Raw genomic sequence first — 15,290 nt, 5'->3', positions numbered from 1 at the left:
TCCCACAAGCAGAGAATCAATCCCATAGGGATTCAAAGCATCCAATAGGGCTCCAGAGCATCCCACAGAGTTCCGGAGCATCCCAAAGGGATTCAGTGCATCCCACAAACAGAGCATCCCACAGGGCTCCAGAGCATCCCACAGAGCTCCAGAGCATCCCATAGGGATTCAAATCACCCCAAGCCCATCAGAACACCCCCGTCTCAGCATGCCCCCACACACCATGGAACCCCTCATGGTCACGCCCCATTCCCCCCCCACTGAACCCCCCCCATGGAACCTGCCTCTCTATGACATCAGCACCAGGCTCCAAGGGACCTGCATCCAGCACCCGTGTCCCTGGGGCAGTTGTGCTTTGGGTGCAGTGGTGCTTGCAGCTCCTTGTTGTCACCCTTAGCGGTGCTGGCAGCGATGGCTTTGCTCCGTGCCGTCATCCTGCTGGCCTCGGCCTGGCTGGTGCGAGGCTCCTGGGACAGCTGTGGGTGAGTGGCCCCGGGGCTCCTGGTATTCCACAGGGAGATGCTGCTGCTCCCAGCCAGGGGCACACCAGTGGGATGGTGGGATTGGGGGAGCCCCACTTCCTTGCCATCACCCCATGTGGTAGCACAGCGCAGCTATGGGGCACCCCATAGGGTCCCTTGTACCTGCAGCACCAATGGGGTGGGACCATGCTCGCCCTTCATCGCTAACCATCAAGTGTTGGGCTTCTGCTTCCAGAGGCACTTGCGGTACCCGTCCCATGGCTGATTACTATGGGACATCACGCATCGTCGGAGGCGTGGATGCGCAGCAGGGCGCCTGGCCATGGATCGTCAGCATCCAGTTCCCCAGGGGCACCGGCTCCTCGCACATCTGCGGGGGGTCCCTCATCACCCCCCAGTGGGTCCTCACGGCTGCTCACTGCTTCGTCGGGCAAAAGTAAGGCAGAGGAGGGATTCCAGCCTTAGGGAATAGCCCAGGAGCAGCTCCCATCCTGTCCGATTCCCCATCCTGGATGCACTGGGAAGAGCGCTCAAGAGAAGGCTGCTTCCAGCTTGACAGCCCTTGAGCCTAAGGCACCCTGGGGCAGTGCTTTCCTTTGGGAAACACCAGGAGTGTGGCTCCTTCCCACCCCTCTTCTCCATAGAATGGATTAGAATGGCACAGAATGGCATGGAATGAGATGGAATGGAATGGCACGGGATCAAATGGATCATGGAATCGGCTGGGTTGGGTTGGAAAGGAGCTTGGGATCACCCACTTCCAACCCCTTGCCATGGGCAGGGATGCCTTCCGTAAAGCAGCTTGCTCCAAGCCGGCCTTGAGCACTGCCAGGCATGGAGCATCCAAACCTTCTCCGTCCATGCCATCCCAGTGCCCCAGCACCCTCCCAGGGAATCCCTTCCTTATCTCCAACCTGCAAGTCCCTGTCGGAACCCATCAGCCCTTGTCCTACGGCTCCAACCCCTGCTCTTCCACTCCCTCCCAGCTTCACCACGGATTGGTTCGTGATGGTCGGAATCACGGACCTGGCTTGGGCCAATGCCGAGACCCAGAAGCGTCGGATACGGCAGGTCGTGGTCCATGAATATTACACCGGCATCTCCGGCGGCTTCGACATCGCCTTGGTGGAGCTGGACCAGCCGGTGCAGTGCGGGTACCACGTGCAGCTGGCCTGCGTGCCCGATGCGACGCTCAGGCTATCCCAGCTCTCCGAGTGCTTCATCAGCGGATGGGGCGCGAGGGAGGCCAGAAGTGAGTGCCCGACGGCCCCGTTGGCCTTGGAATGCTGGGTCATGGGTTCATGGAATGGGATGGAAGGGAGGGTAAAGCTCATCCAGGCCTATTGGAGGTTGCTCCAACTGGGGAAGGAGCAAACCAGCCTTCTCCATCCAACCCATCCCAGTGTCCCACCACTTCATTCTGTTCAACCTGAGCATTTCTGGTTGAGCTGGAAAACATCAGCCCTTGTCCCATCGCTGAAGGTCCCTTCACGTCCTCCTTATGTTGAGGATACTGAGCAGAGAGGATGCAGCCCAGGCCGTGGGGGGGGGGGGGGGTGTTGATGGATCCCATTGAGCTTCTCAGCCCCCAATACCCCAAAGCCATCCCTTGTACCCCCAGCCCTGACCCCCTTTGTGTCCCCACAGCGGGGGCATCGTCCCCATCAGCCCTGCAGGAGGCCAAGGTCCGCCTCATTGATGTCAAGCTCTGCAACAGCACCAATTGGTACCGAGGGGCCATCAAGAGACACAACCTCTGTGCTGGGTACCCGCAGGGAGGCATCGACACCTGCCAGGTAGGGATGTGCCATCGGGGCTCCCTTCTCCTCTCCCATCCGCAGGGCCTTGCTCTGCATCCCCCCTTATCCCAGCTGCGGAAGCGCATCCGCCTCCTGGGCCGTCATCCCTGCGCACAGACCGTAGAGGCTGGAGCTTTAAGAGCATCAAGATTCCACCACTAAACCGTGTCATGAGCACGGGTTCATGGAATGGGTTAGGTTGGGAAGGAGCTTAAAGCATCCAGGTGGAAGCAAGGGCCAGGGACGCCTTCCATTAGACCAGGTTGCTCCAAGCCCCATCCATCCTTCTCCATCCAACCCATGCCAGTGTCCCACCACCCTCATATGGAACAACTTCTCCTTATCTCAAGCCACACTCCCCTGTTCCAGTTGGAACCCATCACTCCTCATCCTACGGCTCCAATCCATGTGGAAGGTCCCTCTTCACGCCCAAATGATGAAGGAGAACCCTTCCATCCCCACAGGGGAGAGTGGCGGTCCCCTCCGGCGTTGCCATGGCCACCCATCCCCATCCTCATCCTCTCTCCTTCTCCTCCGTAGGGTGACAGCGGCGGTCCCCTCATGTGCCGGGACAAGCGCGCCAACTTCTTCTGGGTTGTGGGGCTGACGAGCTGGGGCCGCGGCTGCGCCAGGGCCAACCATCCGGGGGTCTACACCTCAACGCAGCACTTCCATGAGTGGATCCTCTACCAGCTGGGGATGTTCCGCTCCGCGGGAGCCTCCGCCACGCCCCCGACATGGAGCCACCAGCACGTCTCCCACACTCCCACCCAGGAGACGATGCCGGCGCCCACGGCCTCCAGCATCAGTGGCTTCTGCTCGTTCCCGGTTCGGGTGCTGGTGGAATTCGCCACTCGGGTGCGGGTGTTGCTGCAGGGTCTAGGGGGGAAGAAGACTTGAGGAGCGGCATCGCCTGCAGTTGGCTTGAATTGCAGTAAAGTTGCCTCGTTTTCCCGTAGAGGGGACGCTTTGCACGCCCACCTCTTCTTCTGGTGCATGGGGAGGGATGGGGATGAGGGATGGAGGGCACAGTGGGAAGCGGGAGCTGGGAATCAGGGAATCAGCCAGGTTGGGAAAGACCTTCAGGAGCATCAAGTCCAATCATTGCCCTACTATTAAGCCGTGACATGAAGAAGGAGGGGGGACAGCTTCCATTAGACCAGGTTGCTCCATGCCCCATCCCTCCTTCTCCATTCAACCCATCCCAGTGTCCCAGCACCCTCACTTCCTTATCTCCAACCTGAACTTCCCTGTTCCAGTTGGAACCCTTCACCCTCCTCTCTACACTCAAATGATGAAGAAGAACCCAGCCTTCCATGGTTCTGTTTCATCCCTGCATCCAGCTGGAGCATCCCGCTTCCAGACTTGGGATCTTCCCTTGGGACCTCACACGCTTCAATGCTGTATCCATCCCACCACAAGCACCCATCCCAGCTTGCAACACCCATCCCAGCGCACTTTGGACCTCTCCCAGATCCCAGCACTGGTGTCCCCAGTGCCAGGAAAAGGGACTGTGGTCAGCGCTCACCCTTGTCCATGTTCCTGGGTCCCCATTCACCCCTCATCCCACTAAGATCCCAGGAAGATCCTGTTAAGATCCCATTAAGATCCCATTAGGATCCCTTTAGGACCCCATTAACATCCCAGTAAGACCCCGTCAGGATCCCATTAGGACCCCACTAGGATACATTAAGAATCCATGAAGATCCTTTAAGATCTAAGGAGGATCCCTTTAGGACTCCATTAATGCCCCATTAATATCCCTTTAGGATCCAATTAATATCCCATTAATATCCTATTAGGATGATATTAGGGCCCCTTTAGGACCCCATTAAGATCCATTTAGACCCCATTAAGATCCCATCAGGATGCCATTATGACCCCGTTAATATCCCATTAGGATCCTTCTAGGGCCCCATTAAGATCCCATTGGGACCCCATTAATATCTCACAAGACCACCCCCCCCCCCCATAGCGGCCCCCCCGAATAGGGACACTGTGACCGGGGGGGGGGGGTGGGGGGGCGCAGCCCCTGAGGTAGTCAGTGAGATGGAGGGGGGGTCAGTGGCAGGCTCAGTTTGGCACCGGGGGGGAGGGGATGGGGGGGTCCTGTCTCAGTGGGGCACCACAGAGCGGCTCCTGTCCCCCCCCCACCATAGCAATGCTCAGTGGGGGGGACGACCCTCATCCATCACCCTGGTGGGGGGGGGCATTAATGTCATGGGGGCGTCAATAAGGGTTGGGGTTTAAGCTTCAAGCCCCAGGGTGATTTGTGGGGTGGCACCCTTAGGCCCATAGAGACCCCCCCCACAATGGGGTGGGTGGTCCTGGATGGGGGAGGGGGTGGTCCCAGTCTGGGGGGAGGCCATAGTTGGAAGCATCCATTGGGAAGGTGCTAAAGTCGGGGGGGTGGGGACGGTCATGGGGGGGCACCCATCTCCAGCAGTTTTGGGGGGGGGATGTCCACCTTTTGGGGGGGGCCCAATTACGGGGCGGACGGGGGTTTTGTAGTGGTCTTGATGGGTGTCCCTCCACTGGGACCAGTGGCTTTTTACAGCCACAAGAGGTTGAGCTGTTACCCCTGTCAAAGTGGATCTGGATCTGCAGTCTCATTCTAGAGCTCAAACCCAGCTGTCAGGGCAGAAAGCGAACTGTTCTTTACCTGTTTATCTGCTAGGGTAGGAGCACGAGGGAAGAACTTGCATTAAGAGTGTTTGTTTTGTTCGGTTCCATTGGCTCAGACAGTTTCTTATTGATGGAGCCCTTAAGCAGGGGCTGAGCGTGGAGATCCAGAAGAAAGAAGGGGGAGATGTGGGCAGTGGCGGCCATGAGACTGGCGTGGAAAATGAGCTCAGGAATGAGCCCTGAGGCCTTGGTGCTGTGACCAGCCCTGGCCCGAGGAGCTGGGGCCTTGGAGGGCAGAGGATGTGGGGGCTGTGCGAGGTCTGCAGCATGGAGATTGGACTGTTTACCTGGAGAGTTTCACAGGGGCCAGTGAGACGGAGCGTTGTATGGATGTGCAGGTTGGGAAAGCACCGGACAAGGGGATAGAGAGGGCTGGGTTGTAACAAAGGTGGATTTGAGTCTCCTCATCAGCTCGAGTCTGTGCCGTGCTGCGCCCCAGTGCGTGCTGCTGGGATGGATCCCTGCTCACACGGCTCCCACGCACGTATCCGCAGGCAGGCGTGCACATCCATGCGAGTGCACATCTCACACACACACGTGCACATCCATGCGTGTGCACATCTCACACACACACGTGCACATCCATGTGTACCCATGCGCCCAGGGAAGCTCACACGTGCGCTTCCATCCCTCCACAGCCATGTGCAGCACACATGTGCCTGCCCTCGCACGTGTGTGCCCTGGGCAGATGCACACCCGCGCTGCGGTCCCTGCCCATGGCCGCAGCCCTAGAGCTGCACACGCTCATCCACCCTTCCATGGGTGCACCAGGCACAGGCACAGCCACCCTGCTCTGCAGACGCGGGCACCCATGGCCAGGGCACCCATGGCCACAGCCCCCGGACAGCCCCAGCATGAGCATGGACAAAGTGGGGTCTGGAGGCACAGGGCTGTAAGGGACATGGGGGTCCACACGGATGCCACCACAAGAGGCAGCCAGGATGAAGCTGGGGGCAGGGGGTCACTGTAGGGATGCTGAGGACAGGGATGGGGACAGCTCGCATAGGCTGGCAGTGAGGTGGCATCTGATGGCTGGGAAAGGCTCCCTGAGTGCTGCAGCACAGGGACAGCAGCCAGGCCCTGCTGGACCACAGCCACCAGCACCGGGACACTGACAGCATCCGGACAGGGACGGTTGTGGCAACAGTCATGGATGCGACCTGTGGGCACCCAGAGGCATTGGTTGCAGTGGGGCACAGTGGTGGCACTGGGGCAGCGCTGAGTTTACACCCATTGCCCCTTGTCCTAGCACTGGATATCACTGAGAAAAGCCTAGCTCCATCACCCTGACACCCACCCTTTACATATTTGTAAACTCTGATGAGGTCACCCCTCAGTCTCCTCTTCTCCAAGCTAAAGAGACCCAGCTCCCTCAGCCTCTCCTCATAAGGGAGGTGTTCCACCCCCTTCATCATCTCTGTGGCTCTGCGCTGGGCTCTTTCAAGCAATTCCCTGTCCTTGAACAGAGGGGCCCAGAACTGGACGCAATATTGCAGATGCGGCCTCACCAAGGCTGAGTGGAGGGGGAGGAGAACCTCTCTTGACCTACTATCCACACCCTTTCTAATGCACCCTAAGTTGCCATTTGCCTTCTTGGCCACAAGAGCACATTGCTGGCTCATGGTCATCCTCCTGTCCACCAGGACCCCCAGGTCCCTTTCCCCTTCGCTGCTTTCCAGCAGGTCAGCCCCCAACCTGTGCTGGTCCATGGGGTTGTTCTTCCCCAGGTGCAAGACTCTACACTTGCCCTTGTTGAATTTCATCAAGTTTCTCCCCGCCCAACTCTCCAGCCTGTCCAGGCCTCGCTGAATGGCAGCACAGCCTTCGGGTGTGTCAGCCACTCCTCCGAGTTTTGTGTCCTCAGCGAACTTGCTGAGGGTGCACTCAGTTCCCTCATCCAGGTCCTGGATGAAAATATTAAACAGCACCGGTCCCAGCCCCGACCCCCGAGGGACTCCACTAGTCACAGACCTCCAGCTAGATTCTGCGCCATTGACCACAACTCTCTGCCTTCTTCCTTTCAACCAGTTCTTGATCCACCTCACTACTTGATCGTCAAGCCCACACTTCCTTTGCTTATCTATGAGGATGCTGTGAGAGACAGTATCAAATGCCTTACTGAAATCAAGAAAAACCACATCTACCGCTCTGCCTTCATCCCTCCACCTAGTCACTTCCTCATAGAAGGCTATAAGGTTGGTCAGACGTGACTTCCCCTCATAAAACCATGTTGGCTGTTCTTAATGACCCCCTCATCCTTGATATGGCTAGAGATGGAGTCAAGAATAAGTTGTTCCATCCCCTTTCCAGGGATGGAGGTAAGGCTGACCGGTCTATAACTACCCGGGTCCTCCTTCTTGCCCTTCTTATAGACTGGTGTGACATTTGCCATCCGCCAATCCTCAGGCACGTCTCCCAGCACAGCCCCCTCTTAATGAGGCAAAGGAACCAGGAGCAGGCTGGAAGGTTTAAGGGGAGGCTTCTAGGCTGGGAGCAGGCAAAGGCGAAGGCGCCGCTGCCAGGCAGGAAAGGGCAGGAGGAGCCGGTGCCCCCAGTCCCCACGGAACTGCAGCACACCCGGAGCCACGGCCCCTCCGTCCTGCTCCCACCACACTTGCCCATCTTGGAGGGTGGCTACGAGGAGCTGGTGCAGGCAGCCAGATGTGTGCCAGTGCCCACGTGTGCCAGAGCCCACATGTGCCTTGGCAAGGCAGCAAAGGGGGTCAGGGGGTGCAAGGGACAAGTGCGGTCCCAGGGTAGGGATGCTCAGAGCTCTCTGCCCCAGGCCTGGGGCTTTGCAAGCAGCCGGAGCAAGGGGGACAGAGAGAGCAGGGCGGCAGCAGCAGGGTTTTAGCAAGGGGGGAACAGCACCGAAGCACCCAAAGCAGCAGGGGCTGGGCCTGCACTCCAGGACACGGCCCAGGCTGGACGCCCCCAGCACAGCAAAGGGGCAGAAGGCACCCGCAGGAACCCCTGCATGAGCGGGGAAGCCACGATGGAGCTCAGCCCCAGGAGCAAGGGCCTTTGCCAGGCCCAAACCCAGCTCCCCCCAGGAGGGGGGCAAGAAGAAGCAGCCGATGTCTCTGCTCAGCCCTCTGCTTTGAACCAAACTATTTATGAACGACAATAAATCATCTGCTGCAAAACACATCCAGGGCTGGGCTGGGAATGGGGGACAGGGAAAGGGGGACAGGGAATGAGGACAAGGAATGGGGGACAGGGAATGGGGACAGGGCAGGGACTTGGGGGTGACTGTGAGGAGAAGAAACACTTAAGGGGAGCGCTGTGGGGCTGCAAGGAGGACGCAGAGGAAGGAAGAAATCTGGTAACTGGGTTAGGGACACGGGGAGGGATCCGGGAGCCGTCAGCGCAAGAGCTTCATTGGCTGGGGGCGGGCGCAAGGGGTTGGGGACAGTTCCTTGGGTCTCCTCCTGCTGCCCTTCCGGGTGCTGTTCCCCCAGCGAGGCTCTGAGGAGGACAAGAGCAGAGAAACAGATGAGGCAGCTCCTGGGCAACAGCAGCAAACCCAGAGCCCCTCCTGAGGAGGATCCAAGCCTCCTCCTTCCCACCCCTCTCCAAGGACCCTTCCCAAGGCTGTGGCTGCAGCCAGGAACAGCAAACCCCAAACGGCCTCTTCCAGCAGCACCAAACATCCCATTCCCAGGTGTTTGCTCCCCCAGACTAGAACGGGGCTGGCACAGCAGCAGCTCGCCGAGGCAGGGAGCACTCCCAGCGCCCATCACGCTGCAGGGAAAGGGCTTCCCTGGGTGCCTGCCTGGGTGCGGAGGAGCACAGGGCTCACCTGGGATGCGGGAGGGCTGCACACAGCTCTTGCTGCTGCGCTGCAGTTGGGCAGTGCAGCTCTGCAGCCCCCCCGGGCAGGGCAGGGAGCCGCTGGCAAAGAGAAAGGGACCATTTCAAACCCGCAGGGCTCAGGGCAGAGGCCCCCCTCATCCCCAGCTGGCACAGGGGAGGTGGCACAGACACAGGCAAGGATGGGGGCTCGAGCCCCAGCGGGGAGCAGAGGCAGGAGCTGCCTGCACGGAGCACTGAGGGGCACAGGGGGCTGGTGCCTGTCTCACCTCTCCACTCGCCTCCGCTTCAGCGCAGGTGCTTTGGGGATGGAGGAGCTCTTCATGGCCAGCGCTGGGATGGGGGCTCTGTAGCCAAGGAAAAGAGGGTCAGCGCCAGGGGATTCCCCCAGGCTGCAGGGCCACAGATCCCCAAACGCACACTGAGCCCATCCAGGGCAGCACTTACCTAGGCATGAAGGGGCCCTCCTGCTTTGCTTGCTGGCACTGACTCTTCTCCCTGTCCAAGCACTCTGAGTGGCGGACGGGAAGGGGCCCGATGGCGCTGGGGGATCTGCTGTCCGGGCAGACCTCAAAGGTCACATTGAGCTCATGGGCAGGCGGGGAGCACAGGTTCTGGGCAGCTGACACTGCCGGGGGCACACGGCTTTGGGGGACTGGTGCTGGGCAGGATTTGGGGGTGTAACCCAGTGGCACCGGGGAGCCAGGGGATGCTGGAGCTCCTGCTTCAAGCCAGGAAGTGCCAGGGCTCTCCGGACTGGGAATCTCCGCTGCCTTCCCACATCCCTGCTGCCGTTTCAATTGCCTCTTGACGCTGCGGCGAGGTCCTGATGGGGAGGCACCGCCCAGCCCAGACTTCCTGCTCTCAATCGGGCTGGAAGCCATGAGCACACGGCCGGAGAACGGAGCAGGCTGCTGCAGGCACTGCGGGGTGGGACTCAGCACCGGGGCACCGCACACGGTGACAGATGCCTCATCTAAAGCAGCAGGAAAGAAGCAGTCACCCCTCTGCCTGCAGCTCCCAGGAATGCCCGGAGCTCAGGGCATCCCCCTCTCCTCCAGCACCGCTCACTGGACTCTGCCCAACAAGCCCCACGGCAGTCATTTCCCAGCGGGGGTTTCCACCAAACCACATTAAACCCAGAGGAAAAGAGCCAGCACAAGGAATCCTGCCCCTGGCAGCCCAAAGGCACCAGCCTGCTCCCAGAGCAACTGCCTGTGGCAATGCCTGAGCTCTCCCAGGAACATGGGGTCTGCGCAGCCCACAGCTCGGCTGCTGGGTCCATGTGTTCGCAAGGAGGATGAGGAGGAAGAGCTCAGGCCTGGGCACACGTAGGCCGAGGACACAGCCAGGGTGACTTGGGCAAACGAACCACGGAGACAAAGGAGAGGGGCCAGCACCGACTGTCCCAGATCCAAATCCTCACCATCACAGCTCCACTTTGTCCTCTTGGCTGGGGGGGCCTCGCTGAGCTCTGCAGACCTGCTCAGAGGCCCGGCTTGCTCAGGGCTCCCACCAGTGTCCTGAGGGACCAGCTGGGCCAGTTCCTCAAGCACGAGGACCAAGTCAGGGGTGAGGAGGTTGGCAGCCTTCAGGACGGAACAGAGCTTCCGGATGCCACTCAGGCCAGAGGCCACAGGCCTGGGGACAGAGACAGGAACCAGTGAGCAGGAGACTTGAGCCAGTGTCACCAGGAACAGAGGCTCAGCACCACCAGCATCACCTCCGAGACACCAGCTCAGGTGGGGCAGGGCCCATTAGCAGAGCTCTGGGGGAAGAGAAGCCAATGGAAGCTGCGAGGTGCCCAAATGTCAATCTCTTGCTGGAGAAGAGCTGGCACAAGGGAGCTCCAAGGCATCCCACAAGCAGAGCATCCCAGAGGTACTCAGAGCATCTCATAGGGCTCCAGAGCATCCCACAGGGATTCAGAGCATCCCATAGGGCTCCAGAGCATCCCACAGGGATTCAGACCATCCAACAAGCAGAGCATCCTACAGGGACTCAGAGCATTCCACAAGCAGAGCAGCCCATACAGATTCAGAGCATCCCACAAACAGAGAATCCTATAGGGATTCATAGCATCCCACAAGCAGAGAATCAATCCCATAGGGATTCAAAGCATCCAATAGGGCTCCAGAGCATCCCACAGAGTTCCGGAGCATCCCAAAGGGATTCAGTGCATCCCACAAACAGAGCATCCCACAGGGCTCCAGAGCATCCCACAGAGCTCCAGAGCATCCCATAGGGATTCAAATCACCCCAAGCCCATCAGAACACCCCCGTCTCAGCATGCCCCCACACACCATGGAACCCCTCATGGTCACGCCCCATTCCCCCCCCACTGAACCCCCCCCATGGAACCTGCCTCTCTATGACATCAGCACCAGCTCCAAGGGACCTGCATCCAGCACCCGTGTCCCTGGGGCAGTTGTGCTTTGGGTGCAGTGGTGCTTGCAGCTCCTTGTTGTCACCCTTAGCGGTGCTGGCAGCGATGGCTTTGCTCCGTGCCGTCATCCTGCTGGCCTCGGCCTGGCTGGTGCGAGGCTCCTGGGACAGCTGTGGGTGAGTGGCCCCGGGGCTCCTGGTATTCCACAGGGAGATGCTGCTGCTCCCAGCCAGGGGCACACCAGTGGGATGGTGGGATTGGGGGAGCCCCACTTCCTTGCCATCACCCCATGTGGTAGCACAGCGCAGCTATGGGGCACCCCATAGGGTCCCTTGTACCTGCAGCACCAATGGGGTGGGACCATGCTCGCCCTTCATCGCTAACCATCAAGTGTTGGGCTTCTGCTTCCAGAGGCACTTGCGGTACCCGTCCCATGGCTGATTACTATGGGACATCACGCATCGTCGGAGGCGTGGATGCGCAGCAGGGCGCCTGGCCATGGATCGTCAGCATCCAGTTCCCCAGGGGCACCGGCTCCTCGCACATCTGCGGGGGGTCCCTCATCACCCCCCAGTGGGTCCTCACGGCTGCTCACTGCTTCGTCGGGCAAAAGTAAGGCAGAGGAGGGATTCCAGCCTTAGGGAATAGCCCAGGAGCAGCTCCCATCCTGTCCGATTCCCCATCCTGGATGCACTGGGAAGAGCGCTCAAGAGAAAGCTGCTTCCAGCTTGACAGCCCTTGAGCCTAAGGCACCCTGGGGCAGTGCTTTCCTTTGGGAAACACCAGGAGTGTGGCTCCTTCCCACCCCTCTTCTCCATAGAATGGATTAGAATGGCACAGAATGGCATGGAATGAGATGGAATGGAATGGCACGTGATCAAATGGATCATGGAATCGGCTGGGTTGGGTTGGAAAGGAGCTTGGGATCACCCACTTCCAACCCCTTGCCATGGGCAGGGATGCCTTCCGTAAAGCAGCTTGCTCCAAGCCGGCCTTGAGCACTGCCAGGCATGGAGCATCCAAACCTTCTCCGTCCATGCCATCCCAGTGCCCCAGCACCCTCCCAGGGAATCCCTTCCTTATCTCCAACCTGCGAGTCCCTGTCGGAACCCATCAGCCCTTGTCCTACGGCTCCAACCCCTGCTCTTCCACTTCCTCCCAGCTTCACCACGGATTGGTTCGTGATGGTCGGAATCACGGACCTGGCTTGGGCCAATGCCGAGACCCAGAAGCGTCGGATACGGCAGGTCGTGGTCCATGAATATTACACCGGCATCTCCGGCGGCTTCGACATCGCCTTGGTGGAGCTGGACCAGCCGGTGCAGTGCGGGTACCACGTGCAGCTGGCCTGCGTGCCCGATGCGACGCTCAGGCTATCCCAGCTCTCCGAGTGCTTCATCAGCGGATGGGGCGCGAGGGAGGCCAGAAGTGAGTGCCCGACGGCCCCGTTGGCCTTGGAATGCTGGGTCATGGGTTCATGGAATGGGATGGAAGGGAGGGTAAAGCTCATCCAGGCCTATTGGAGGTTGCTCCAACTGGGGAAGGAGCAAACCAGCCTTCTCCATCCAACCCATCCCAGTGTCCCACCACTTCATTCTGTTCAACCTGAGCATTTCTGGTTGAGCTGGAAAACATCAGCCCTTGTCCCATCGCTGAAGGTCCCTTCACGTCCTCCTTATGTTGAGGATACTGAGCAGAGAGGATGCAGCCCAGGCCGTGGGGGGGAGGGTGTTGATGGATCCCATTGAGCTTCTCAGCCCCCAATACCCCAAAGCCATGCCTTGTACCCCCAGCCCTGACCCCCTTTGTGTCCCCACAGCGGGGGCATCGTCCCCATCAGCCCTGCAGGAGGCCAAGGTCCGCCTCATTGATGTCAAGCTCTGCAACAGCACCAATTGGTACCGAGGGGCCATCAAGAGACACAACCTCTGTGCTGGGTACCCGCAGGGAGGCATCGACACCTGCCAGGTAGGGATGTGCCATCGGGGCTCCCTTCTCCTCTCCCATCCGCAGGGCCTTGCTCTGCATCCCCCCTTATCCCAGCTGCGGAAGCGCATCCGCCTCCTGGGCCGTCATCCCTGCGCACAGACCGTAGAGGCTGGAGCTTTAAGAGCATCAAGATTCCACCACTAAACCGTGTCATGAGCACGGGTTCATGGAATGGGTTAGGTTGGGAAGGAGCTTAAAGCATCCAGGTGGAAGCAAGGGGCAGGGACGCCTTCCATTAGACCAGGTTGCTCCAAGCCCCATCCATCCTTCTCCATCCAACCCATGCCAGTGTCCCACCACCCTCATATGGAACAACTTCTCCTTATCTCAAGCCACACTCCCCTGTTCCAGTTGGAACCCATCACTCCTCATCCTACGGCTCCAATCCATGTGGAAGGTCCCTCTTCACGCCCAAATGATGAAGGAGAACCCTTCCATCCCCACAGGGGAGAGTGGCGGTCCCCTCTGGCGTTGCCATGGCCACCCATCCCCATCCTCATCCTCTCTCCTTCTCCTCCGTAGGGTGACAGCGGCGGTCCCCTCATGTGCCGGGACAAGCGCGCCAACTTCTTCTGGGTTGTGGGGCTGACGAGCTGGGGCCGCGGCTGCGCCAGGGCCAACCATCCGGGGGTCTACACCTCAACGCAGCACTTCCATGAGTGGATCCTCTACCAGCTGGGGATGTTCCGCTCCGCGGGAGCCTCCGCCACGCCCCCGACATGGAGCCACCAGCACGTCTCCCACACTCCCACCCAGGAGACAATGCCGGCGCCCACGGCCTCCAGCATCAGTGGCTTCTGCTCGTTCCCGGTTCGGGTGCTGGTGGAATTCGCCACTCGGGTGCGGGTGTTGCTGCAGGGTCTAGGGGGGAAGAAGACTTGAGGAGCGGCATCGCCTGCAGTTGGCTTGAACTGCAGTAAAGTTGCCTCGTTTTCCCGTAGAGGGGATGCTTTGCACGCCCACCTCTTCTTCTGGTGCATGGGGAGGGATGGGGATGAGGGATGGAGGGCACAGTGGGAAGCGGGAGCTGGGAATCAGGGAATCAGCCAGGTTGGGAAAGACCTTCAGGAGCATCAAGTCCAATCATTGCCCTACTATTAAGCCGTGACATGAAGAAGGAGGGGGGACAGCTTCCATTAGACCAGGTTGCTCCATGCCCCATCCCTCCTTCTCCATTCAACCCATCCCAGTGTCCCAGCACCCTCACTTCCTTATCTCCAACCTGAACTTCCCTGTTCCAGTTGGAACCCTTCACCCTCCTCTCTACACCCAAATGATGAAGAAGAACCCAGCCTTCCATGGTTCTGTTTCATCCCTGCATCCAGCTGGAGCATCCCGCTTCCAGACTTGGGATCTTCCCTTGGGACCTCACACGCTTCAATGCTGTATCCATCCCACCACAAGCACCCATCCCAGCTTGCAACACCCATCCCAGCGCACTTTGGACCTCTCCCAGATCCCAGCACTGGTGTCCCCAGTGCCAGGAAAAGGGACTGGGGTCAGCGCTCACCCTTGTCCATGTTCCTGGGTCCCCATTCACCCCTCATCCCACTAAGATCCCAGGAAGATCCTGTTAAGATCCCATTAAGATCCCATTAGGATCCCTTTAGGACCCCATTAACATCCCAGTAAGACCCCGTCAGGATCCCATTAGGACCCCACTAGGATACATTAAGAATCCATGAAGATCCTTTAAGATCTAAGGAGGATCCCTTTAGGACTCCATTAATATCCCTTTAGGATCCAATTAATATTCCATTAATATGCCTTTAGTATCCCATTAATATCCTATTAGGATGATATTAGGGCCCCTTTAGGACCCCATTAAGATCCATTTAGACCCCATTAAGATCCCATCAGGATGCCATTATGACCCCGTTAATATCCCATTAGGATCCCTCTAGGGCCCCATTAAGATCCCATTGGGACCCCATTAATATCTCACAAGACCACCCCCCCCCCCCATAGCGGCCCCCCCGAATAGGGACACTGTGACCGGGGGGGGGGGGGGGGGGCGCAGCCCCTGAGGTAGTCAGTGAGATGGAGGGGGTGTCAGTGGCAGGCTCAGTTTGGCACCGGGGGGGAGGGGATGGGGGGGGTCCTGTCTCAGTGGGGCACCACAGAGCGGCTCCTGTC

At 59.3% G+C, this 15,290-nt stretch overlaps 3 protein-coding genes across 3 annotated transcripts; 2 read left to right on the top strand and 1 right to left on the bottom strand.

Annotated features, from left to right (window-relative positions):
* Positions 1–411: 411 nt before the first annotated feature.
* LOC136024251 (acrosin-like) lies at positions 412–3,181 on the top strand. Its single transcript, XM_065699462.1, has 6 exons — positions 412–482; positions 718–918; positions 1,469–1,734; positions 2,130–2,278; positions 2,324–2,401; positions 2,822–3,181. Exons 1-6 carry the CDS (start codon positions 412–414, stop codon positions 3,179–3,181), a joined length of 1,125 nt encoding a protein of 374 aa, XP_065555534.1.
* A 4,879-nt stretch (positions 3,182–8,060) lies between these two features.
* Positions 8,061–11,293, bottom strand: LOC136024250 (kinesin-like protein KIF18B). Its single transcript, XM_065699461.1, has 5 exons — positions 11,145–11,293; positions 10,206–10,420; positions 9,227–9,755; positions 9,049–9,126; positions 8,061–8,434 (listed from the first exon to the last, which is right to left on the bottom strand). Exons 1-5 carry the CDS (start codon positions 11,291–11,293, stop codon positions 8,098–8,100), a joined length of 1,308 nt encoding a protein of 435 aa, XP_065555533.1. The 3' UTR covers positions 8,061–8,097.
* Positions 11,294–11,379: 86 nt separating this feature from the next.
* Positions 11,380–14,036, top strand: LOC136024249 (acrosin-like). Its single transcript, XM_065699459.1, has 4 exons — positions 11,380–11,777; positions 12,328–12,743; positions 12,985–13,133; positions 13,677–14,036. Exons 1-4 carry the CDS (start codon positions 11,476–11,478, stop codon positions 14,034–14,036), a joined length of 1,227 nt encoding a protein of 408 aa, XP_065555531.1. The 5' UTR covers positions 11,380–11,475.
* The last annotated feature ends 1,254 nt before the right edge of the window (positions 14,037–15,290 follow it).

Source organism: Lathamus discolor, chromosome 20 (genome assembly GCF_037157495.1).
Source record: "Lathamus discolor isolate bLatDis1 chromosome 20, bLatDis1.hap1, whole genome shotgun sequence".
Classification (NCBI taxonomy): Eukaryota; Metazoa; Chordata; class Aves; order Psittaciformes; family Psittacidae; genus Lathamus; species Lathamus discolor.
The sequence above is the reverse complement of the archived record's forward strand: the minus strand, read 5'-3'. Positions and strand labels throughout refer to the sequence as shown.

Bases quoted from the DNA above. Each gene is read 5' to 3' on its own strand.
- LOC136024251 (XM_065699462.1), top strand. From the start codon at position 412: ATGGCTTTGCTCCGTGCCGTCATCCTGCTGGCCTCGGCCTGGCTGGTG. The intron at 1,735-2,129 runs GTGAGTGCCCGA...GTGTCCCCACAG, and splicing joins GGGCGCGAGGGAGGCCAGAA to CGGGGGCATCGTCCCCATCA. The intron at 2,402-2,821 runs GTAGAGGCTGGA...TCTCCTCCGTAG, and splicing joins GTCATCCCTGCGCACAGACC to GGTGACAGCGGCGGTCCCCT.
- LOC136024250 (XM_065699461.1), bottom strand. From the start codon at position 11,293: ATGACGGCACGGAGCAAAGCCATCGCTGCCAGCACCGCTAAGGGTGAC. The intron at 10,421-11,144 runs GCAGGTTCCATG...CTCTGTCCCCAG, and splicing joins GGTGCTGATGTCATAGAGAG to GCCTGTGGCCTCTGGCCTGA. The intron at 9,127-9,226 runs GTAAGTGCTGCC...CCTTGGCTACAG, and splicing joins GAGGGCCCCTTCATGCCTAG to AGCCCCCATCCCAGCGCTGG.
- LOC136024249 (XM_065699459.1), top strand. From the start codon at position 11,476: ATGGGGCACCCCATAGGGTCCCTTGTACCTGCAGCACCAATGGGGTGG. The intron at 11,778-12,327 runs GTAAGGCAGAGG...ACTTCCTCCCAG, and splicing joins CACTGCTTCGTCGGGCAAAA to CTTCACCACGGATTGGTTCG. The intron at 12,744-12,984 runs GTGTCCCACCAC...GTGTCCCCACAG, and splicing joins TCTCCATCCAACCCATCCCA to CGGGGGCATCGTCCCCATCA.